Here is a 25,789-nt window from a genome sequence, read left to right on the forward strand (position 1 = left end):
ATTTTGAGACTTGTATGTGTTTGCACTACAAGTGTAAACCTTTTAGCTACAAGTATAGAGATATATACAGTTGTAAACTTTATAAGCTTAGATATTTGTAGGTGTTTGAGCTACAAGTTAAGAGGAATATAAGTATGTGAGATAGAAGTATAGAGACCTGAAGGTGCTTGTGCAACATAAATAAAGACCCGTTGATGTTTAAGCTACAGGTTTAGAGAACTATTAGTGTGTAAGATACAAGTATAGGACTGTGCACATGGTAAAGCTACAACTGTAAAGGCTTTTATGTTTTTGAGTTATAAGGTAAGAGACATAAGTGCATGAACTACAAATATAGAGACATTTGGGTGTTTGAGCTACAAGTTTAGAGAAATATAAGTGTGAGCTACAAGTATCGAAACTTGTAGATGTTTGAGATACAGGTTTAGAGACATGTAAGCTCTTTCTAAAAGTATAGAGACATCTATGTGTATGTGTTTGCATTACAGGTTCAGAGACTTGTACATGTTTGAGCTACAAGTTAAGAGACAAATAAGTGTGTGAGCTACACTTTTAGAGACTTGTAGGACAGAGTTTGTGTAAATACCAGTATAACATTTAAATGAAAGAAACAGAAAAATGCATATGTATATGGTTTTTTTTTTGTCTTTGTGCAAGATGTGCACTTCTGTTGGTGTGGTTATAAACTGCTGATTAGTGCTTAAACAACAACAACAACAACAACAACAACAAACCCTAACACCATGCTATCTTGAAATTGGACTGGAGCTGACCATGAGAAAGCCCTGGATGGTTTAGGCTAGCCCTGGAGATCAGAGGTCCTAATGTTCTTTTCTTCTTCTTCTTCTTCTCCTTTTTTTTGTCTTCGTTTCTTCCTTAACGTCTCTCGTCCAGCGGTGGTCTGAGCACAAATTGCTCTGCTATTGCATCATGTGTCTGGCAGAATTACTTCAATGTGTGTGCCCCTGCTCAGATTGTTTAGTCTGCCACAGGAGTGTGTGTGGGGGTAACACACACACACACACACACTCTCACACATACTCTCTCTCTCTTTCTCTCTCACACACACACACACACACACACACACACATACGGAACTCACTGGCAGAGCAGAGACGAGATTAACCACATGAAAAGGTTTTTGTGAGGTGATGTATTGAGCCGGGGAAAGGAAATGGCTCACGGGAGGAGCGAGACGGAGCTTTGATAAGACAAATCCTGACGTTTCTCCAACGTTTCCCATAAGACGCTATATATTCCCAAATCCCGATGATGAAACTCCAAAAATATTATGGAAAGATTAAGACACAAGGCCCTGAACACATGGCCCGAGTCTGGAATAGCTGACGGATATCTGAGGTTCACTCCGGACACGCCGTGTCTGCTCATAAACCTCCGACGTGAGAATGGAACCCAAGATGAATGGATGCCCCTGCTGGTGGCAACTCGCCAGGGGCAAAAAGTTCATCTGGGGCAGCAAGGGAAGACAAAATTCTGACGCTGGCCTGCTTTCAATTCCTACATTCCAAAGTAATGCGATTCTTTTTTCTTATTTTTGCATGAAGAGTATCACATTCTACAGCACAAGGAGAAGGAAACTACCAGGAAGTTTAGAAATGTGTACTGTAGGTGTTTGTGTACCAGGTTCCAGACATAAGTGTGCGTATCCAAATTTCAGACACTACAGGTGTAGAAACTTGTATTGTATGTGTGTGTGGTACAAGTTTAAATACTTGTGTGAACATGTGTAATTTAGAGACGTGTTTTTGTACGCTACAATTTACAGGTTTAAAGAAATGTAGGAGTATGTGCTACAAGTTAGGAGACTTGTGTGTGTGTGCTACAAGTTTAGAGACTTGTGTTTAGAGAAATGAAGGAATGCCAGTTTAGAGACGTGTATATGTTTTGCAAGTTTAGAGACTTGCATGTGTGTGCTACAGGTTTGGAGCCGTGAAAGTGTGTGTGTGCTACAAGTTTAATGAATCGCATGTGTGTGCTACAGGTTTAAATACTTGTAGAAGAGAATGATGTGTGCATGTGGAGAATGCCTGAGATTTGATTATAGTGATGGACCTTTTTTATTCCATTCGATTCGCAGCAGGGTGTGTGTGTGTGTGTGTGTGTGTCTGTGCTTGTGTGTGTGTTTTAAAGTCTACTTAAGAGTCCCGCCTTCTCTGGGAGTTTCCATCCTGGTCGACTCCAGGCTTTATGTGCAGCACCTGTTCACTCGGCCCCTCTGCTCACTCTGACACACACACACACACCCACTCACACTCACACTCGCTGCAAACCTTGTAGATCGCAAAGCAAAACTTCACAAAGCTTTCCTCCTCTGGGAATTCTTAATGCTACAGAAAGTGTTTACTTAAATCTGGATTCTTAACCAGCATGCCTGACGTTCATGCAGTGCTCCTGGACTTCTGGATGGACTCTGAGGAACTTTGGAGAACTTTTCCTCAAGCTTTGGTAGAATGCGGTGTGAGCTGCTGATGGTTTGTGATTGACAAACTCTTTTTTAGATTCGTTTTTGGTTCTGTTCTGGATTTTAGATTTTAGAAATTCCTTTTGCAGATTTGAAACTTTGAGAACGTTGCAGAATCCGAGGACTCTCACGTGAGGACTCTTCTCCATCACGACTATGTGGTTTCAACTTCTCCTCGCCTCGTTATTCCGCGTGCGGGATGTGTGTGTAAGGAACGGGTTCTCCGTGTGCTCATGCTGAACGGGACTCCAGCGTGTATCCACTGTATAAAGCTGAGCCAAATGATTCCTCTTCTTCTCCTCTCTCTTCTTTTGTCTCTTCTTCATGGGTTGGAGGCGGAATCCACGCTCCTCACTAAGCTTCACCACTCCAATGGAAAAGAGCACAATGGTGAGTCTGATGCTTTATGAATGACTTTGTTGCTGTGTCAGTTACAAGTTTAGACACTTCAATGTGTGTGTGTGTGTGTGTGTGTGTGTGTGTGTGTGTGTGTGTGTGTGTGTGCGTGCTATAAGTTTAAAGATTCCTTCTTTTTTTTACGCACCAAAAGTTCAGACTTGTAGGTGTGTCAGCCACAAGTTTGAGACTTGTAAATTGGTGCTTAAAAGATAATAATTTTTGTGCACTGAAGGAAGATATGAAAGTTACAAGTTAATATACTTGTACAGTAGATACACTTACAATTTTAAACATGTGTAGGCGTGTGGGGGTACAGGTGACTCATGTTTGTGATTTGTAAGTTTAAAGACTTTTATATTTATGCATGAAAGTTTAGATTTGTGTGAGCAATACATTTAGAGACATGAAGGTGTGTTAGCTACAAGTTTTCATCCTTATCTATAGTATGCTGTGTATCTATGTAAGCTAGAAGTTTAGAGCCTTGTATATGAGTGAGCTACAAGTTTGGTCATTATGTGTGCTTACATTGGGAAAACTTATGTTCGTGAGCTGGAATTTTGCAGGCATGCAGGTAATTGTGCAAAAAGTTTAAAGCCTGTTATTTGGGTGTGCTGAAGCTTGTGAGCATACTTGTGGGTGTATGAACTACAGCACACAAACCTACTGTACAAGTATAAGGGTTAGGTATATGCAGATGTGTCTACCTAAAGTTTAAAAGCAAATAGGTTTGTGAGCTACAAGTGTCGATAGTTGAAGTTGTGCAGTAAAAGTTTTAAGGTCTGGCCGTGTGGCATGTAAATGTAAAGATATATAGGGGTACATGTTACAAGTTTGGAGGCTAGTGGGTATGTGGCATGGAGGTTTAAAAACTTATAGGGGTATATGCTATACTTGTGGGTGTGTGAGCTGGAAGTTGGATACTGAAGGAGTATATGCTACAAGTTTGAAGACTTTGGGGTGTACAAGCTACAAGATTATGGTATTTTTCGTATGTCTGCTACAAGTTTAAGTAACTGTATAAGCTACAAGTTTAGGGCTTTGTTCTTATGTATGCTACAGGTTTGAAGTCTTGTGGGTGGATGAGCTATAGGTTTGGAGTCTTGTGGGTGGATGAGCTACAGGTTTGGAGTCTTGTGGGTGGATGAGCTACAGGTTTGGAGGCTTGTGGGTGGATGAGCTACAGGTTTGGAGCCATGTGGGTGGATGAGCTACAGGTTTGGAGCCATGTGGGTGGATGAGCTACAGGTTTGGAGTCTTGTAAGTGGATGAGCTACAGGTTTGGAGACTTGTGGGTGGATGAGCTACAGGTTTGGAGTCTTGTAAGTGGATGAGCTACAGGTTTGGAGACTTGTGGGTGGATGAGCTACAGGTTTGGAGCCATGTGGGTGGATGAGCTACAGGTTTGGAGACTTGTGGGTGGATGAGCTACAGGCTTGGAGTCTTGTAAGTGGATGAGCTACAGGTTTGGAGACTTGTAATTCGATGAGCTACAGGTTTGGAGTCTTGTAATTGGATGAGCTACAGGTTTGGAGACTTGTAATTCGATGAGCTACAGCTTTGGAGTCTTGTAATTGGATGAGCTACAGGTTTGGAGACTTGTAATTCGATGAGCTACAGGTTTGGAGCCATGTGGGTGGATGAGCTACAGGTTTGGAGCCATGTGGGTGGATGAGCTACAGGTTTGGAGTCTTGTAAGTGGATGAGCTACAGGTTTGGAGTCTTGTAAGTGGATGAGCTACAGGTTTGGAGACTTGTGGGTGGATGAGCTACAGGTTTGGAGACTTGTGGGTGGATAAGCTACAGGTTTGGAGGCTTGTGGGTGGATGAGTTACAGGTTTGGAGGCTTGTAATTGGATGAGCTACAGGTTTGGAGTCTTGTAATTGACTGCGCTAGAGATTTAGATACATGTGAGTGTATGAGCTACAAGTTAACGGTTTTGTTCCTGTTTGAGCTACAAGTTTGGAGACTTGTATTATTCTAAGTTTACAGAATATACTGTGTTTACTATATATATATATATAAATATGACTTTCTGTTTGTTACCAACTTGTAGGGTGGGATTTCACCATCCAGTTACTTTTAACAATTAATCTGATCACTTTCACGACACTTCTGCACTCGGAGACACTCGAAGCACATTTTGCATTCTGATCTGTTTTTCTTTTTCCTCCGAGAACCTGCCTTGTGTCTTGCATGCTACCTCACTACTTCTCTTTACACGCATTCCTGCACTCTTCAAATACTCACTTCAAGCGCTCTTTCTCTTTTCTCTGCGCTCCCACACTCTTTCTGCACTCTCCCACACTTTCTCTGAATGGCCGCGCTTGTTCGCGTCAAACAGCATTATCGTAGGTAGGAAGTGGAAATTACCGTCGGCTTTAAAGTGGATCCGTATGTATATATAAGGGACGAGAGAGGGGGAGAAAACCTCCCAATAACAGCGTCCCTTGAGGAAAGCTTCCTCTCTGATCACAGAAAGGCTCCATTCATTGAGCGCTAGCTGCCCTGGGGCTGCGTAATTTGCTTAGCTCTGAACCCCACTGATAGGCTGAGATGAATAGCGAAAAATGTCAAAAGGTCCCATTTTAACGCGAACACAACGCAAGAAAACTCAAACACAGAGCGCTGACAAGTTCGAGGGAAAAAAAAGGAAGCCGGTGGAGACAAACAAACCGTCGGCCACCGCCGCATAGCGCTGACACTGATTAAACCGCTAACGTGTTGACTGAGAAAGGTGCGCACCTGAACTGGGTCAAGGGTCAAAGCTAAGAAGAAAAAAAGTAGGGAAAAAAAAACATTTGCACAACATCTTTTTTTCGTTACACATTTAGCTTAGTTTATTGGTTATCCATTTCAGTTTGCTAACAACTTGTAGAGTGGAATTTCAACATCCTGTTACACTTTGAAATCTCTTCTTCTACAAGTAAAGAGCCACAAGGGTGTGAGATAAAAGATTAAGGGCTTGAACTTGTGTGTGCCCAAAGATTAAAAAACTTGTATCATTAAATTTAGTGAAGAATGGTAAATATGTGTGTTAGAAGTGTATTCAAGGTGTAGAAACTTGTAGATGTCTAACCGATTAGTTGATTTTACAGTAGGTTTGTGAGCTTGAAACTTAGATGTTCGTCCAAAGTTTAAAAACCTGCATGTGTGCAAGCTACAAGTATAAAGTTTAGAGGCTAGGTACTGTATAGGTTGTATGTGAGCTACAAGTTTATCTGTATCTGTTTGAGCTACAAGTTTAGAGACTTGCAACAGGGAGTGTCCAAGGTTTAGAAGCTTCCAGAAGTCGAATTGTCTTGTGTATGTTCAGGCTACTGTGTAGATGTGTAAGCTTGAAATGTAGACTTGTAAATGTGTGACCTAAGTTACATGTTTAAAGAAATGCATGTGTGCCCTAGAAGTGTAAAAACCTGTACTTGTGCATGCACAAAATTTTGAAGCATGTAGGTTTATGGGATCGTAGTTTGTAGTTTATACTACAGGTTTAAAGAGCTTGGAGTTACGGGTGCTACAAGTACAAAGACTTCTAAGTTTTTAAGCTGCAACATTTGAGGCTTGTAAAATGTAAAAGACAAAAGTTTATAAACTTGTACCTGTTTCAGCTACAAGTTTAGATATTTGTACATATTTGTGCTTAAAGTTTAATGAAGTGTAGGCGTGTGATAAAACAATTATAGATTCTTTTAGACAATTGTACTATAAGTTTGGAAACATGTAGCTGTTTGAGCTTAGAGACTTGTAACAATGAGTGTCCAAGGTTTGGAAATGTGCAGGTGCCTAAGTTAAAAGTTTAAAAGGGATGTGAGCTACACTACAAGTTTGGGACTTGTACATGTGTGAGCTACAGGTTTGGGAACTTGTAAATGTGACGTTTTTCGGTTAGTTTTTTGGTCAGAATGCACATTTAAAGTGTTCATTAGTTAATTAATGCATTTTAGTTTGCCAAAAACTTGTAGAGTGGAACGACTTGTTCCCGTATCCTTCTACAAAATCCACAAGGAATCCACGAAAAACAATTAATTGAAGCATTGCATGACTCTGTGGTCTGAAAACAAGGGTTCGACTTTTATGTCTTGGTAGGATGCGAGCTTTTAACGGCCCCTTCTGTTCCCTTGAGACTGAAGGAGCAATGAATGAGTCGAATTCTCTGCCAAGTGTATCTCAAAGGTGAGTCTTGTTCTCGAGTCCTCTTTTATCACGTCAACAATGCAAGCCTTATCGCAGCCGTTCCTTCGCCGCGTTGATGGAAGCTGCCACTGACTGTTGATCTGGGACGAGCTTAGCTTTGCAGCTGGAGAGGTTGGCATCCAAAAAGAGCTGCACAGGTGAGATCTGGAAGTCAAGCTGGAAAGAGGAATCGGAGGATTATGAAATGGTGAAGATGAGGAATTGATGAGTCTGGCAGATTTACAGGTGTTCGCTCGGTGGATGTCAGTGCAGGTGGTTGGAATTGTCACGCAAAATTTCCACCTAGTCTTAAAAAACGCTTGCAAGCCCGTAGAGGAGAAGTTTAATTTATTACCTTATTATTACATTTTACTTTGATGTACCTGGTACACATCACAACGATAATGAACAACAAAAAAAAGATCAAAGAGTTCTACTTTCTTAGACAAAATATTTCCATAAAATATTTCCGCAAATGCTATTAATTTCACAGAAGGGAGTTCTATATTCTGATTCCACCAGATTGATGCTCATCTCGAAATACGTTATCATTACCATAGCCACAGCATATTCACAGGAACTCGTACGGCGTACGCTCCGCGAAAAAGCGAGCAAGCAATAATGATGATAATAATGAACTACATTTCTGAATGTGTTTTTACGTAAAAAAGAAAAATGTAAAGTTTTGTAAATGTTTTTTTAGTTTAAAAGGAAGGAGTCTCCAGTGGCAGTATCTTGTGATGTGCGCTAAACAAAACAAACAAAAACAGCTAGCGTGTTAGCATACTTAGACAGACTTCGAACTTGTTTCCAATTATCCTGCTTCGAACAGCCTTGTTTTCATGCGATTTTTGATAACAGTGGTGCGTGATAAATGAACTTGCATGCTAGCATGCTAAGAGCGACAGCAAAGGAAGCAGATGTAGGAGAGGGTACAGGGTAAAGGGTTAAGGTTAAACTGCATGTAAGAAACACGTGGCTGTTAATAAACACCAAACACCTCTCCTGACACCTCGTCTTCTTTTTATTTTCTGAAAGGTCACGGCTGTTTTCTTCACGTGTTTAATGAAGCTGAAAGCGTAATGAATGCACAGTAATGCACGGGTCTTTAAAATAGCAGATATTTCGGACATTATTCAGTATTTCTAAACAATATATTATAAGTGAACCATCTGCTCCGTACACCATGACTGTGCAACAACTCTAATCTAATCTAATCTAATCTAATCTAATCTAATCTAATTTGTGAGTCATGGGATTTGAACTACTCACCTACCACTTTGTGGTTTTGTTTCAATTAAGGAATGTTTCCCAATGAAAGAAGGCTTAGGTGTGTGTGTTTGTGTGTGTGTGTGTGTGTGTCTGAGTGTAAGGTTTGCCCATCGGTTCCATCAGTCCAAATCCCTGTAGATTCCTGTTCAGATGCCCGAATAAGCTCGAAGACAGCTTTGCTCAGTCTTAACATTCTGAAATATGTTGGTGTTGAGTGATGTGCAGGAAATGTGACCCAAGACACGTTTGTAATGCCTTTTTTTTCCCTTTCTTTTTTTTTTTTTTACTGCCAAGATCTGTAAGAACCCTCTGGCACCTCGAGCTGATTAATGAGTGTGTGCAGCTCAGAACGGTGGTCTTTAGGCAAAACTAGCCGCAGAAGAACTTTAAGTAAATGTTGCTCGTTGTATTCTGAGTTGCATTAATCACCACTGTTGTGCAGAAGATGAATGTTCACTCAATAAACGTTCTCTTTCTTTCTTTTTTTTTTTGTTGCTAGTAGACATTTTTGTTCAGGCCTGTTGCTGGATGGGGTTCAGATATTGCAAAGTGTTTTCTGCAGGCAGTTTGTACCCGAGCCCAATTATCCCTCATTAAGCCGCTGTAGCCCCTCCAGCATCAGGGGCGGGATAAAAGAAAACGCAACAGCTGAGCACTTAGTGGATTTGCAGGATAACTCTGTGGAGAGGAGCGGAGCTTAATGTGGCATTCGAGCTAAATAGCAATCACAAGTTTATCCGCTTTGGACCCGGACAGGTGGACTCGAGTACGAGCGAACAATGCGCCGTGTACCTTCAAGGAGCTTGGAGTGTTCAGGAAAAAGTCACATTCTCATTCAAAGTAAACCAACCAAATCTTGGTCCTTCACATGAACTTCAGTCTGTTGTTGGCCAATGGAGGTTTAACCCCAAGTTTAAAACCTAGCGCGTAGAATTTCAGTTGCATGAATAGAGACGCCTAAGATACATGGTAACTAATAGTCCGTAAAGTGAGCATTGATCAAAACGTCATCACACAGAGTGAAGTATTTCACCATCACCAGTCAAGCAGAAACCTGGCACAGACCTGAAGCACTTCCACAATCCAGACACAGGGCTTCCCTCTGTCCAGGCCGGCATCGCGGCAACATTCCTGAGCTTTGTGATAAATTAGTGACTCGACTGATCCAGCTCTGGTGTCGGAGCTCAAGATCGCACTGATCTCACACTCGGTATGGGCTGAAGGAAAAATACGGATTAGATATCAGTGAAAACATACCGGACAGGGGATCCGGTAACAAATATCAGGAATTGGATTTGGAGAATGAATTGTTATTTTTTAAACAAGACTCGACTGGTTTTTAAAAAATTAAAAGTTTTTTAAAATTACTTTTAAATTTTTTATTTCCACCGTATATTAACTACATTTACAACGTCAGAGGTTTTTCAGAGAGAAGCGTGAAAAAACAAAAAAACATTTAAAATCTTGATAGATTAAACAATACTATTAACTAATGTTAACTACTCATTTAATTTTAGCTGATTATAAATGGATTTTACATTAATCATAAACTGTGTGAGTTAAGGAAAGGGGCGGGGCTGTGCAGATGTCAATCATTTCATACTGATGTTAATTGGCTCACTGGGACAAAAAGACTGCTGAGTTCAAATTTAAAGACTGTTGACAGATTTGACTTTTTAATCCCCTTTATGTTAGAAAATTGGCCGTAGCGAATGTGTTCTGTGTTCTGTCTTCTCCAGCACACATTAGGGGCTGTCTTGAACTTAATGTGGCTCCTCAGTTCACATCACAGCTGCTGATCGAGGGACAGGTGTGTGTGTGTGTGTGTGTGTGTGTGTGAAGCCGGACTGTGTTGTGCTTGGAACGAAATCTCTAACAGCCACGACCAATCATTAATCGCCATTCCTTCCCAACGACCAATCACTGTTTCCCAACAACTAATCGTATCAATCCTATTCCTTATTTGTAACCTAATGTGCCCCAAATCCTAATGAAGTCTATGACATCATCGAGTGAATTTTAGCTATTTTTTTTTACTTAGGATGCTACACATCATCGGAAACTCGCAGGAACTTCTAATCGCTCCAGACACCATGATGACTGAAGCGGTCCTTGAGTTCATTAAAGGGCGTGAGTTAATCTTACAGCTCTTTATTTTGCAGCACAAGCGGCGATGATGTGAGGGCTGGCACGGGTTCCATCTTGGCTTTCTGCGTCCATATTACCCTTCTGTTGTGCTGAACGGTTTCCATAGCTTTTATCTGCCGTTCATACGCTGTCACAACTTGCAAAATCTTTCCAGAACGATTTTCAGCACCCTGCAGTACTGAGAAATGAGACAAGCTTTTCATGGCACACACAGAGACAAATGAGTCCCTGTTAAAGCAGGATTCTGCCCTGACCCTTTTTTTTTTTTTTTTTTGCCCCAGGCTGCAATTCTCCAGGCACTGAAGCGAGCTGTCAGTCGACACCGTGCACTCTGCCAATACAAGTCGCACTTTAAAAGCCGAAGCCCTCATGCTGGGTTCTGCCAGAAAATCTGGTACTTTCAAGAGCATTAAATATACTACATGCAGAATTAAACACACGCAGCATTGTCCAAAGATAAATCTCTCTTTAGAAAGCTGGAGATTACAGGGTAACTGTGTCCACTGCACTTTCAAAGTCTGACGGATTCACTGGCAAGTCGACGCCTGTCTGATGTTTGCCATGTCAGCCTTCGAGCACAAATATCTTTCCATAACGGGAATCCAGGAGGGCACTTCCTTTAAAGACCTGGGTCACGGCTTTCATTTGTTTTCTCTTCCTGTCTCTAAGCCGCTTTTAGAGGCTGAACTTTTTGCTTTTTCTCTTTCCCCTCTCACTGCTGTTGACACATCATAAATACAGACCTTAAGCCTGTGCTTTGTGGAGCAGCGATGTGGTTCGGCAAAAGAAAAAGACGTGCATAATATATTGCGGAGATTTATAAAAGAGTAGCCGATATAAAGCATCTTTGGGTCACACACACAGTGTTTAAACAGAACCCTCGAGAGCCCTGAGAGAGAACGCCTGCCCGAGGTGGTCCTGAGTTGCTTCCGAGTGAACTCGAAGCACACTGAGAAAGTGATTCGACTCTGAATTGATTCAGCTGCAGGAAGTGAATCGAACACGGCCTGAGTTTCGGGTTGCAGGATTTTATACAAGCAGCTGAACTGAGCCAAAGGACGGAGCTGTAGAACTGCAGGAACACCATGGGTTTGAGAGATTTTAATTTAATCCAATTCAATTTCATTTGTATAGTGCCTTTAACAATTATCATTGTCGCAAAGCAGTTTTACACGATCAAAAGAAAATGATGTAAATTTGTTTGAAATGTGTACGAACCAAAATGATTAGATAATTACATAAGATGGTCCCTTTAGGATGACCACATAGTAGCTTTAAGACTGTCAAGATAGAGGATGCAGATCCAGACCAAGCGCTTATCCTGTCCGGGGTCGCAGGAGGGCAGGGGCCGTACACCCTGGATGGGGTGCCAACCTACCACTGGGCACAAAAAGGCATCACACACTCACATACTTTTGGAAATTTGGAAATGCCACTTAGGCTAATCTTTATGTTTTTGCACTGTGGGAGGAAACGAGAATATGCAAACGCCATGCACACGGTCCCTGAGGGAGTAATCGAACCCCGACCCTGGAGGTGCTAGAAACAGAATAGAATAGAAACTACTAGCGATAGAGAAATCACAATAAGTGTCTTGTAAATACAAAAGTGAAATGTCCTGTAAAATGCATTCCAGCTCCGGGGAACAGAACACATTTGTACGTTTACTTAGGGCTTGGTGTTCTCCGTGCTCTCCACACATCGAAAAGGTCTTACCTTTTCCACACTGACATTAATGACTAATGAGTGGAAACGCTTCATGAGGACATTTCTTGTTTAGCCTGACTTTAGACTATTCCGATATTGTTTTCCCTCTTTGGGTTAATTATGTGAAAACCAACGAAAAATCACAGCAAACAAACCGAAAGGTCACAATTTTGCTCTGATTCCGACTCGACAAACAGACTCGTGGGTGGTTGAATACCTTCTGGCTTTGAGTCAGGAACTAATGAACAAAGTTCTCTGGAAAGATTTTTCCTTGGTTTCCCTTCAGATGACGACCGTAGTGAAAAGCGCTGCTGCTCATTCATATCAAACATCTCCAACTGGAAGGCTCGTCGTAGCTGAGTTGGAGCCGTCCTGCTAACCAGAATCCGTCACATCGCTCTTTGTCCGTCATCACCGGTCCCAAATCTCTTTGATCCAAGTCCTTGAGATAATGACGGGTTTAAAATAACAAACCAAACCTCCAGAATCAGCGAGAGGAAAGACCTTTTGCCATGGTGGTTTCTTTAAAAAAAAAAAAAAAAAGAAGGGGAATGAGAGATAAAGGAAAAATACGAATGAGGTTTGAAACTCTGTAATCTTCAGGAACAACTGTTTCCTCTTGGTGGCTGTTCAAGATAGAAGATTATATGTTGCGATAAGCGAGTCCTGCTTAACCGCCGGTCACGAAGTGCCTTTGTGGAGAGGTTTCGGATGCGAGGCCGGTCTTTAAAGAACACACCACACGAGAGATTGATGGTTAACAAGCTGTGTTTTCTTTTACTTCTTTTTAATGACTATTACGCATACATGTAAGTTTAGAAACCTGGATTGTAAAAAAAAAAAGCAAGAAGTGGTAAGAGTGTGGCCATAAAGCTCTTTCTTCCTGTGTAAAGACCTTCTCTCTTGTGAAAAGAGAGGGTCAGGGCGACTCGCCCTCGGGTCCGACGTTCCTCCACGCAACAAGTACCTGTCAGATTCATCCTCAGACGACTGCACTTCTTTCACCTCCGGGCATCATTTAGCCTGATAAAATCACTCCCGTGTAATATGAGGAGAGTGTGAGTGGTCGCTGAAATATCCAAGAAAAGTTTAGTTACAGCTTTGAGGTGTGTTAGTAATCCTAGAGCGAGATAATAAGTGTTTATGACCGCGAGCTTAACCGTGGGCCATGTGTGGCTCTTTCCCTGGAGTTTTTAGAGCAAACTGAATTCCAAAGGTCTTTTTTGTTTCTGGCAGGAGGCAAATGTGATGACCCCAGTTACCGTCTGCATACCTTGGCAGATTTCAGTTCTCAGTGTCAGAGAGGTATTTTGAAATGCCCTGGTACACCTCTCTCTCTCTCTCGCTCTCTCTCATGGTGGGTTATTTGATGTGAGCCGCTCTGTTTTGCCGGGCCGCCCCCGATGACCGATGTTGACTCAACACTCACATCATCTCACGAAAGCCGAGTCTCAAAAACACCAGGGTCAAACCCACGGTCATGACTCGCCTTGTTATTTCAGCGTACGCTTTTCTTCTTTCTTTTCCTTCTGCAAATGTGACTCTTGTACTTCAGTAGTGTTGACTAGATGGCCTTCTTGAACCACAGACCTGACTGTGCCTGTGTGGTTAGATGTTTTGAAAGTTTGTCCGTGTTTGTGGGATTCTCAGAGGATGCCGACACCAAACGTGCAGCTGGTATGATATAACCTGGAAACTCAGTTCAGTCTGTCACTTAGATCTCGTCTTTAATAAGAAAGGGAGTGTCCTGGATACACGAGATCACCAAAACAGTCCCTTATGCAGGTCTAGCTCAAAGCTCAAGGTTTAACATCAGCATACAAGCTGAGCTATTCTAACCTTTGTTTAGTTGATTTAGTTAATTGATGTTAAGAATTTTCTGAAATTGCTGCATTTTCTATTCAGAATTTATTTCCTTTTTTTTTTTTCATTTAGGCAACCTTACAAACCTTACATTGTCTAAAATTAAAAAGGTCCTAAACATCCCACAGCTTTTGCAAATACTCATGTTTTATGAGAATATTTTTTTCCTTTGTTTTTATGAGTTCAAACAAAGCTTATCATGTCATCATTTAAACAATAAACAACATCATAATGTTTATTAGATACTTTAAACAGTTATAATACTAGATACTTAAGACAAGTCAGACTATAGACATTAGTGCTATCAAATCAAATAGATTTGAAAATCATAACGGCCAAAAATCCAATTCAATTGGCATAATTCCCAGCTCTCACTACACGCTCTCACTCGTAAAGGTCCGATCACAGGCTTACCAGCTGAACCAACACTCGTACACGTTGTAGCACCCAAGGTTCCATGTAACTTGAACATACACAGTTGATCGGGTGGTCCGTTGTGGCGTCCCCATGCCAGGACCAACCAAAGACCAACAACAACAACAACAACGTAACTACAGTAGCTCAGACATTCTAAGAATGCTCTCATGTGGTGATGCAAATTAATCAACCAAAATAATATTCACAGAAACGACTTCCACCTGAACCTAAGTGATAAATAATAAATAGAAAATAAATAGAATTAAGTACATTTACAAATTGTATATGATTCCATATAAATACACAGAACATCAAGATGTTAAAGCCACACAAGTCCAACATGTTATTCATATATCTAAATACACAATCGTTTATTTTGTGCTGATTTATTTAGAGTAAATTGTGTTGCTGTCTGTGTATGATTGTTAATTATTGTTACAATTACTGAACGTTTTCCATTGCAACATTCTTAACGATTTACAAAAAGTCTTTTATGAGGACATTTTGAGCGCTACACGCCCTCAGATTCTTGTGGTTTGTTTCATTCAGTTCAATCACAAACCAAACCAAATGAATCAACACTAATATTTGCTCTAATAGATGTGAAATCACCCCAAAACAAGCTGCAAGTTCCTCGATAAAAGAAAAAAAAAATCCCAAAACCCTTCAGTACTTTTGGTAGCTGCTGATTGAATAAGCTCCTGATAGCGAGCCCGTGTCCTGGCTGCTGTTTTGGAGCGCCGGGGCTCTGAAGTGAAGGTGAAATATGATGAAATACATTTCAGTTGACACAACAGAGCACCACGGCGCTGCCATATGCTCCCCCTGTGCCTTCTGAGAGACCCTCTCCAATCCTCCATCTGTCACTCTCTCTCTCTCTCCTCATGCATTCTTCCAGACGAGATGCGGGGAGGGCTGAGAAACGCTGCTGCTGCCAAATGCTAACATTTCATTTCGCTAATGATCCACTCTCGCTGCAGCACTCCGAGTCACATGTTACTATTATTCACAATTAAACCTTCTTTGTGTCTTTTCTGACACTTTGTTATGCAGCTGTGGAGAGAAATTTTGAGAGTCAGGTCATGTTTTAGCCCTAAAGAGGAAAAGAGGGTGAGCGAAAGAGAGAGCGAGAGCGAGAGAGTGCATACGTTTGCAGCAAAGGCGGCTGGTAAGAACTCGCTCGGGAGGATAAGTTATGCTAGAATTTGCTGAGATCATCTGCTGTAAAGCGTCATTCCAGCGCTATTAATGACTGACGGCTAGAAACAACACGCTAACACGGTCATGCTAATACCTCGATCATATGCCGTCGTCATTAACCGTTTCCTAATTTTGTCTCAAAAATACCATTGTTAATTACACCTTATAGCAGTTTACCATTACCTAAGATAGCGTTATTGCTAACTTTTGCATATTAGTATTGCTGTGCAAAATATTCTTCTAGCACTGATGTGTTGTTTGTGTTTCTTTATAGCTACCATTAGACACATTACTGGGTTTAAGATTATTTAAGGTTTTAGTTCTAGCACTCTACTTTCAGAGCAAACATGGAAACTCTTAGTAAAATCTCCTGCAACGCTACGCTAAGATGCGTGCAGCACCGTGACCAACAGCCTCATTATCATTCTGTCAGCGGTTCAACATTCGCCGCTGAAATATGGACATTGTGTTTGCAAAGGGAGGAGGAAAAAAAAAAAAACAGAAACACCTGTTGTAGGACTCATCGGTGAAGCGACAGGATCCCCGTGGCAGGCAAATTGCATTACGCGGCCTCACACACGCTTCGACGTGATATACAACTGTGTGTCACACACCCCGGCGTGTGTAACTCAATCACGGCTAGTGGAAGGAGAATGCTTGGCATAGGGCCTGAGCACAAATAGGGCTTTTTCTTTTTTAAACACACACACTCGGGCTCCACACGAATGCTGCAGGGAACCCGGTGATCTCCCTAGAGACCGAGGATCCTTTTCTCCGAGCAACAGCTGTCTGGATCAGATGGACCCCGGACCCTGATTTATGAGTCTCTAGATTGCGCCGGACAGAGCGTCTGCATACCGCGATCCCCAAATCTGAAACATTTATACGCTAAAGTTATGAAACGCCACTCTACATGATGACATCATTGAAAATGAATGTATTTCTGGCTGCAGAGTATCTTAATCTAATTTCACTTATGCAGAGAAAAAAAAACACAGGTGCGAGTGTTTATATATTTATATATATATACACTAAGACATTGCAGAGTAACTAAATAACGCACTTGGTAAGGTACGACGAGACCTAGACAGAGTCCGTTAGGGTCTGATGTGCAGGGGCTGATGGGAAATGTAGTTTCTGTACCTTCCTGGGACTTTCACGACAAACTGGTTATAATGTGTCTTTTTGTGTGTGTGTGTGTGTGTGTTTTATCTTTGTCATGTAGTTACCACATCTGGACAGTTATAACATCTGGATGTTATATTTCACATGTAACACCATATATGAGCTTAGTTATTAACTAGTTATAATTACTTGCATCATGACACTAGTTCATTTTAAGGCTTGAGATTAATATAACGTACTGTAACCTCAGACCACATAATGTGTTATAACACCTGCTCATTAAACCAGTTTAGACAAAGTTAATAAACACAGGTAGATCATGCTCCATACATAGCCTACAGTACATACTGTAATGCCCTTTAATGGATAGTATTAATCCTTCTATAAATGCTTAAGTTTATTTATGTGTTTACTAAATTGTTATGGAAGGAGTCTCCAGTGTTCTTACAATTTCCAGACAGGCAAGTTTTATGCTTCTTTGGGGCTTCTTGGTCCTTATTTTATTTTTTTAAATATTAATTTTAACTGAGTTAGGAAGTTGAGAAGGAACTAGTTTTACTGACATGCAACATTTATAGTAAAAAATGTCATCATTCTTAACTAGGTTTATTTTATAGCTATTTATTATTGTACATTATTTAATTTGTTTAGATTTTTTTTTTTACAATTTGTTTTACATACTGTTTGATCGGCTACAGAAGGAGAAGAAGAGTATATTGAAAGTGATAAAACTTGTGTGAAAGATAAAAGGAAGAAAGAAAGAAAGGCTGCAGAAATGACAAGCAAGAGAAATAGCCATGCATTTAAAGTAACTAATCACATTTCAATATTACTGTCATTAAAAATTAATCAGTTACATTACAGCGTTACTTTCTGATAAAAGTAACTAGCTCGAGTACTTTCCCATTGCAAAAAAATAAAAACTCCTTTGTGATTCCTCATGCATGTTCTTTTAGTCAAGACCTTTATAATCAGTGAAGTTTGGCCCATAATCTGTTAACCACTAATACCCCTATCTCACCTACGCGGTTTCGCGCGGGGGCCGTAAGTACGGTTCATCATGATTCACCGCAAGTTTTGGTGCTGTGATTAGGTTTCCATCTTTCCGCGCGTCGGTTCTCACATAGTCAAACCGCATAGCTGAGATAGGGGTATAACCGCAGGAATAACAGAGGGGGCGTGTTATCGGGGGCGGGGCTTGTAGGCCAACTTTTACACACACACACTCTAACGGATTGGAAATGACTGCTGTGTGGCTCACGGATTACATAAATTGTCTAAATAACGGATTACTTTTCATCAAGCACGGGGAGAACATGCTAACTCCATAAACACAGACCCTGGCAGTGCGAGGTGACAGTGCTAACCACTACGCCACTGTGCCACCTATTTCGTTTGTTGGAATCTTATTTTAAAAATTGTAGAAACATTTAACTATATTAAAGATATTTTCACTCGCTTATATAGTTTTTTTGCAGCATATGAAATTGCACTGAAAAATCCTGTATCCACTCAATCCAAACTGAATAAGACAGAAATGTAATTTGTCACTGGGAGACGTTTAGAGTTTCGATTTTAGAGACGTACCTTCATTATAGCAAATGTCTCTGCATGTTAGAGTATTAAAAAATATGATTAGTCGAAAACTTTGCATTTGGGAATTTCTGAACGCGATATAAATATCTTGTAATAAGATGCATGCACACACTCTGACGCAGCATCGCTCATCTTCTCAGCTTATGAATCCTCTGAGCTGTATTATTCAGCCCTGTTGGTCCAAATGATGTGCTAATGATTATTACACTATCAGGTCTGGAATATTGCAGCGCTAATATTGCAGGAGGCTGGAACGTGTTAACGAGCTCTCTGGTTCTGTGAGGATTGATCTCAGAGGATCAGATAAAGTTCCTGTGGGTGAGATGGGTACTAATCGAGAGGCTAATTTTGCTCAAATTCAAGCCGTTTAAATGTATATAAAGAAATGACTTTGATCTGTTTTTCCGATCCTGCTGGAGTAACAGTGCTCTGCTGAAAAGATTTAATTTATCTGGTGTTTTTTTTTTTATATATATATATATATATATATATACATATTTTTCAGAGCTGTTTTCTAAGCAGGCCACCTGTGTCTGAAAAATAACAAGGAGATCTTTTATAACAAACCATCTGGAGCTCTATTTCCAGACCAGATGCTACTTTGGGTACGAATGTCTCACTCTCCCGGTTTATTTCATTCTGTCTCAGACAGTTGGTCTGAACTGTTATGATCAGAATCATAGCGTATGATATTATCAAGACGGTCTCGTCCAGTGTGTATTTAAAGCACAAAAGTCTGATCTGCGATCCATCAAGGCTGTTTTTTTATTTGATTCATGTGGATTTGTTTGGTGTCAGATTTATGTCCCTGGTTTATTTGTGAGCTGATCATTTTACACTGTTTAGATCAAAATTGTGGCCCAAAACCTGGACAGAGTTTGTGATTCTCTACACCAAGCTTTTAGAAATTACATTTTGTACCATCAGTCAGATCATAAACATTTTATTTCACATAATGTTTAAAGAATGTTAATAAGGCATACCACAAAGTCCTGTTTATGGTTCGCTCTAGTTTTTAATGTTTATTTAATTTGATTTATATCATTTTTGTTTATCTTGTTTATTTGCTTATCGCCTGGTTTGCTTACACTTTTTAATTCCAAAGTTTTATTATTATTATTATCATTATTATTAGAGCAGCTTGAAAGGTTGAATGTCCTTTTTTGTGAATCTTCTTTAGGATCATTGAAGCATCAATCTATCCATCCATCCATCCATCCATCCATCTATCTATGTAATTGTTCAGAACAGGATCATTTCCTAACCCTTAATCAAAGTTTATGATATTTTGACAACAGAGCTGTCCAGTGTGTTTTTTTTAACCCTTTATGGTTATATTTTATTTATTTACATTTTGTTTTTGCATAAATAACAAGGCTTTAAAGCACAAACAGTACCATATGGTATCAATCAAGCCCTCAACAGCCCTCTGTTGTTTTCCATTTACATTCATTTTTCAGTGTTTCCTTAAGTTTCAATTTGTTGCCGCCTGGTTTGCTTACATGAGTATCAATTAGAGATTTTAGACCAGGATTGTTTTAACCATACTTTTGAAACTTTTCTGGAATTCCTTTTTTTCTTGTTGTTCTGGATTCTGGAGAAAACAACGGTGGGCCTAAAACACAACCCTGAGGAATGCCGTATTGAACTTTTAGTCTCTACCAAACCTAAGAAGGATCAATAAATAAGTCAAAACTGTCCTGATGAGTTCCATAATAGTTGACAGTATAAAAACTTATTTTTTTCAGTATAAAAAAGTTTTTTATTTTGACGTGAACCTTTCGTTAATGTAAATCCTTAATGGCCAAGCTTTACCACCTTTTCCTTTTTTACTCTTAAAATTAATCCAAAATGGCTTAGCACAAATCACTGCTAAATTTAATGTTCGCTAAGTCAGCCAATGTCTTAAACTTAGCTCTGTACTAATGCTTACTAGCTTACTACTAAATTACCTTCCCATGGAAGCAGTAGATATTTATGCTAATAGCTAGGTACATTTTATAAGAAAACTTTTATTGTGTATTTAAAACCACAATCCAAGTTCATTATCAGGTTGGACAGCATTGTGTTTGTAACAATTCTATTACATTTTAGTTGACCATACTGTTTAACACTGAATACATTATTGGGCAAAAATTCAATGTTCAGACAGCTTTCACCTAGCCAAAATTTGGTTGTGCAACCCTACCTTTCAGTAAACATTATACAAATTAAGTGATTTATTATTTTCTGTTTAGCTGCTGTTTTATTTTCTGCCATTTTAGCTAATATTAGCCCTATTATCTTCTAGATGGAAGTATGCTACTTTTTGGTTGGTGATGGCTGCTGATTTCTGGTATTTAACTTGTTTCTCATTTTAAAAAATTAGTTCAGATATATGGTATGATCAAAATAGATTGCAATAAAATCCTGGAATTCGTGAAATCGCTATGATTCTATCAGCACTGGGATGTCCAGGCATTATTCATAGTGTTAGGAAAGAAACAGGACACACCTGTCACTAAACCTGCAGAGCTCCAGTTCAAGTTTGGCACAAATAAAGCATCATAATTCTTTTATGCATTATTACTGATGTCCAGGTTCCTGTAAAGCACCTGCAAGCACCTCTCCGAGGGACGTGTGTTTTTTACTTTTCCAGGCAGCAATTTGGGAACGCCTTTTAAATATGTGCACTTCTAATCAAAAGTGTCAACACGGGCTGGCTGCAGAGCATGGCCGTCTTCCTGCCTGATACAGAGAGATGAATGAAGGAAGTTAGAGATTAGAAACGGATCTGCAGAACAGCAAACAGGTTGCGTATGAAAGAGTCGGGTGCAAGAGTTCATTGAGGAAGTGCAAAGAGAAGGCAGCCGTGGCTGGAGATATGTGGTACTGTACTGTAGGCTGCTGCATCTTATAACCCGATATCTGATATCTGACCGATGATGGGAAAAGTGTGAATTTGGAAAAAAAAAAAGCTGTTGTATAAGATGAATAAAAGACTTTTAGTCTTATATTTATTAGAAGAAATACTTGCAGTGTTATCTGGATTTTATTAAAAAAGTTTAGAGCATTGTCTAGCACATTTCTCTCTAATTCCCAGGCCTTTATTTTACATTCACAACATCAAGTTCATTATATTATATTATTTCCAGACAATCTTTTCAAATCAGACCTAACCCGACCTTATGTGTAGTTGTAGATCAAGTAAATATCCGATATGTGCAAGTGAAATATTCTTAAATCTAGCCAAACCTATTTATAACCTTTTTAAATAGATTAAGAGCAAACCAAACATGTGATTATTAAGATATCAGATAATTCCACTAGTTTTCACTTGCAATTTTGGTAACGTTCAACAAGATCAATAAAGCTTAATAATCTCATATTTAGTTTGCTGTAAACTTATTTTAAGAAATTATAGGTACGTTTGTCTAACTTCAAGAATATTTCAAAGATTTCAACGTTTTTGTAAGTTTATGGTAAGTTTTTTTGCAGTTTGCAAAAGTAAATTTTTATTCTTTGTTTATTAGTATTTCATTTAATAAGAAATATTTGATAAATTTGACTAAAGTCAAGATATTTTTACTTCATAGGAACAATTATTTCAAACTTTAAATTACTGTAATTGTCTATTGTCTATGTGATTTTATTAATCATGTAAATGGTTTATTCACTATGCTATGATGTTATCGCATTTGTTGCGCGGCACACACAGTATCTTAGATAATTCATATTTGTTTGCTTATTTTTCATCTCCTCTCCTAAGTGCCCCACCGCCGCCTGCTGTAAAGTGCTGAGCTTGAGTTTTTAAGCCGTGATTGGTCAGAGACTCTTTACAGAAGGGCTTAGCAAGAGGTTCAGCTCAAAAGCACACGGATTACAAGCTTCACCAGAGCAAACTGTTCCACCTCAGCTGGAGATCTCGTGTCTTGGGACTCTTCATGCAAATCATTCACCAGACGTTAGCCTGGTTTAAGCTGCTGGTTCGAGTTAATCATTCTGAAAAGCATTCCTGGAGCCAATAGCACAATGAGTGATAAAGAATGTAACATATTAAGTAATAATAGTATAGTAATGATGGACATCCGATCACCAGGCTGAAGCAAAGTCACCATATATCCCTGTCACTTTTATCTCTGTGCTCAATACACACTTCATCCTCAGGTATTTCACACCAGTGTGTGTATGTGGTTTCTCAGGAGGTTGTTAGATTTTTTTTCCTGATGTTGGCATTTAGGCATTTAGCCTGTCAGTTTTAGTAAAAGCAGAAATTACATGGCCTCTAGAAATGTTGGTTACAAAGGGTGGGGCGGGACCTGTGTGACAGTCAACATAAGTGAAAAATAAAGGAGGCGTGGCCTCTGTGACTGTCAGTGTAAGAGGATATTACTGTAAAGGATGTGTGGCCACTGTGAGTATCAACATAAGTGAATAATGAGGCGTGGCCTCATCCATTCAGGCCAAGTACACAGTCACCAGGGTGTGGCCACTTTACCAATTAGATCTACTGAAAGCGTTTTAATTAGTACAAAAAATATCTTTAAAACAAGAAGTAATGTTAGAAACCAGAAAAGAGTTTTTCTACTCAAGACATAATATCAAAAGATAATGAAATGAAAAAACCTCTTGTCATTTCTCTCTTTCACACTACAGCTCTGAGTTTGTGAACCAAATGTAAAAATATCTCCATTTTTATTTTATAATTATGAGGAAAGATGCAATCAGCGTTGTCTCCGTCCCTCTCCGTCTCATTTGCTTCTCGTCTCGCCTCCGTCTGTGCTGTTTGTTCATTTAGATTAGATATTGGGGAAGCGATCATTCTGACACGATGGAGCGGCGGCTTTGTTCGTTTGTTTGTGTTAATGATAAAGAGATGACAGCTTGAAGTGCGGTTGTGTGTGTGTGTGTGTGTGTGTGTGTCACGCTCTTCCAGTCGTTGTTCAGTGTTTGACGTTAGAAATCCATTACTGATTAGTGGTTGAATTCCTCTCTGTGTTGTTTGACATGAATGCGTTTCCAACAGTATAATTATGGATTTACTTCTATTTTTTTTATAAACGGCACTTTGAGTGCGGTATCATTTCATAAACTATTTAAACTTCAGTTTGCTGCAGGCTTTGATATTAAAATTGATTAAAATCCGAAATGGCCTGATTTGACATGTTTGGAATTCCTTGGCAAAGATTTAAGAAAAAAAATAGTTGCTTTAGTCAGACAAACCCAGATGGTGTGATGAGTTCCTGCACCAATCCAATAAGAACAAAGGCGTGGCATGTTGTGCATGTTAGTCCTATGAAGAAACGAAGGAGGCGTGGCCTGTGTTCCTACCACTTTCAGTGTTTCTAGTTCTGGCTTTACGGTGGTTGACGTCCAGTAAGTTGCATTACCGCCACATGGTCTCTGTCAGTCTTTAAAACTAGAGAAGGGGTGGCCTCTGTGCTAATGAGTGTTAATTATTCATAAAGTTCTGCTCCCTTTGGGAACGAGTGTTAAGAAATGGTGAAGAAGGCGTGGCCTATATGTTAAGGAGTATTAATAAATAGGAAAGAAGGCATGGCCTATAATAATTAGTAAATAATGAAGGAGTGGTAATGAGTGTTAAAACTAAAGATGGCGTCACTTCTGTTCTAATGAACAGTGAGAGAGGCGTGGCCTGCGTGTCTGCTAGCATTACTGAATATTAAAGGAGGCGTGGCCTCTGTATCAACATCTGCAAATAGTGGCTTCTGTGACGATCAGCGAAACTGAATAGTGAAGGAGGTGTGGCCTTGAAATGTTCGAAATTCTTTGGCAAATTTTGGCCTTTTTGTCATTGTTAATAAGTAGTGAAGGAAGCATGGTCTCTGTGCGTGTTATTGGCCTGTGAGAGCCTTTAAAAATGCTTTTTTGTTAATTAAATGTTAATCAAAACATTTATACACAGAGTTTTAGAGCTACTATAATACAAACCACACACATGCACATGTGTGGGATGTCTTGTGTAAGGTTTTATCCAATGTTTGCATGTTACAGTGTGTGTGTGTGTGTGTGCGCCCGCGCTCATGTGTGTGTGAGAGCACGGGTTTTAAACAAAAACCAGGGAGAGTGTTTAAGTGTTGGCTCTGAACTTGTGGATTTTGCCGACTGCTGTGTCTCGTCCTGCAGGCGGTCTGCTTTAATCCCAGCGCACTTGCATCAGGCGGGTTAACGCGAGATTAAAATGGTTTCATTACTTTCTCTCGGCCACCCACTTCGATCCTGAGTAGTGTTTTGTTAGGAAGGAGCAGCGGCATGTAGGCATTTCATTTGTCCTGGATTTTCTTCTTATTTGTTCCTTTATTGAAGTTGTTAGTGACTACTGTGTATGAATACTCCTGCTTGCATGGATTCATTCAAAAGATGGTTTTACACTGCAGAAAAATCACAAACAATTCAGAATGTTATTTATGAGAAACAGCGGAAAGAAAAAAACTTTATAAGGGAACATTTGCAGATTAAAACTGAGTGTTAAAAATTCAAGCTTTTAAGAAACAAAATATTTAGGGAATATTTGCTAATGAGTTCTGAAATGTTCTGAAAACTGATCTTTTGTAGTTCCTATTTAATTTTTTCAATGGAAATATACCATTCATGTGGCACATTAATATGGTTCAGAGAACTTGGAATGTTAGTTCATAAAAGCAATCCTGTAAAAAAAAAAAAAAAAAAAAAAAACATTAATTTGTGGTTCCAAAATTTAATAAAAACCTAAAAGCATACTTCCATGAAGGGAATGTTAAGGAACGGTTCCCAGAAGTTTCTGGTGAAGTAAACATAAAAAAATAACAAAAAAACAAAATAATCAATGCTAATTTGCTTCTAGTTACTGGAAGGATTTTTTAATGAATTTTTATAAGAACACACAATTAGCTCACCCTTTAAGTAGTTATACCAGAAACAATACCGTTGCTAAGCAACCGGGAAATGCAGACACTAGTCTATGCTAGCTAATACTGAGCAAAACTCGCTATTTATCTTCTGTTACAGAACAAAGCAAAGGCAGAATTACACAAATGATGACTGAAAAATGTCAGAAATATCAATATTTACCTCAGATGTGCTAATAAAATATTATAAAAAAGCTTCTATAGATTTATAATCTCATTTTTACACAATCTCACAATGCTAGAGTAAATAGCGATAGTAGCAGCCATGTTGAAATTTTGCCTTCTATAAATGAGAATAGAAAGATTGTGCTGTACGTGTGGAATATTCTTGTAAACTATTTAAATGTAGCAGAGTTTTACTGATTCAATGTGTTAGCAATAACCGTGACACAAACACTTACTTAATATGTTTGCTAGGAAGTAAAAAGCAAAATCTAACCCTCAGGATGTGGACGGTGTGGTCAGGGATGTATAGTCATAATAAGCAGCTAGATAAATTGCTAGTTAGTTGACCACACCGGT

The 25,789-nt window shown here is 39.5% G+C and overlaps 1 protein-coding gene across 1 annotated transcript in view; it reads left to right on the forward strand.

Annotated features, from left to right (window-relative positions):
• The first annotated feature begins 2,254 nt into the window (after window positions 1-2,254).
• pdgfc (platelet derived growth factor c) overlaps window positions 2,255-25,789 on the forward strand; it is a 63,805-nt gene continuing 40,270 nt past the window's right edge. The window contains exon 1 of the mRNA XM_053505133.1: window positions 2,255-2,872. Within this exon, the coding sequence (XP_053361108.1) occupies window positions 2,716-2,872 (157 nt within the window). The 5' untranslated portion in view covers window positions 2,255-2,715. The remainder of the gene's footprint in view (window positions 2,873-25,789) is intronic.

Source organism: Clarias gariepinus, chromosome 10 (genome assembly GCF_024256425.1).
Source record: "Clarias gariepinus isolate MV-2021 ecotype Netherlands chromosome 10, CGAR_prim_01v2, whole genome shotgun sequence".
Taxonomy (NCBI): domain Eukaryota; kingdom Metazoa; phylum Chordata; class Actinopteri; order Siluriformes; family Clariidae; genus Clarias; species Clarias gariepinus.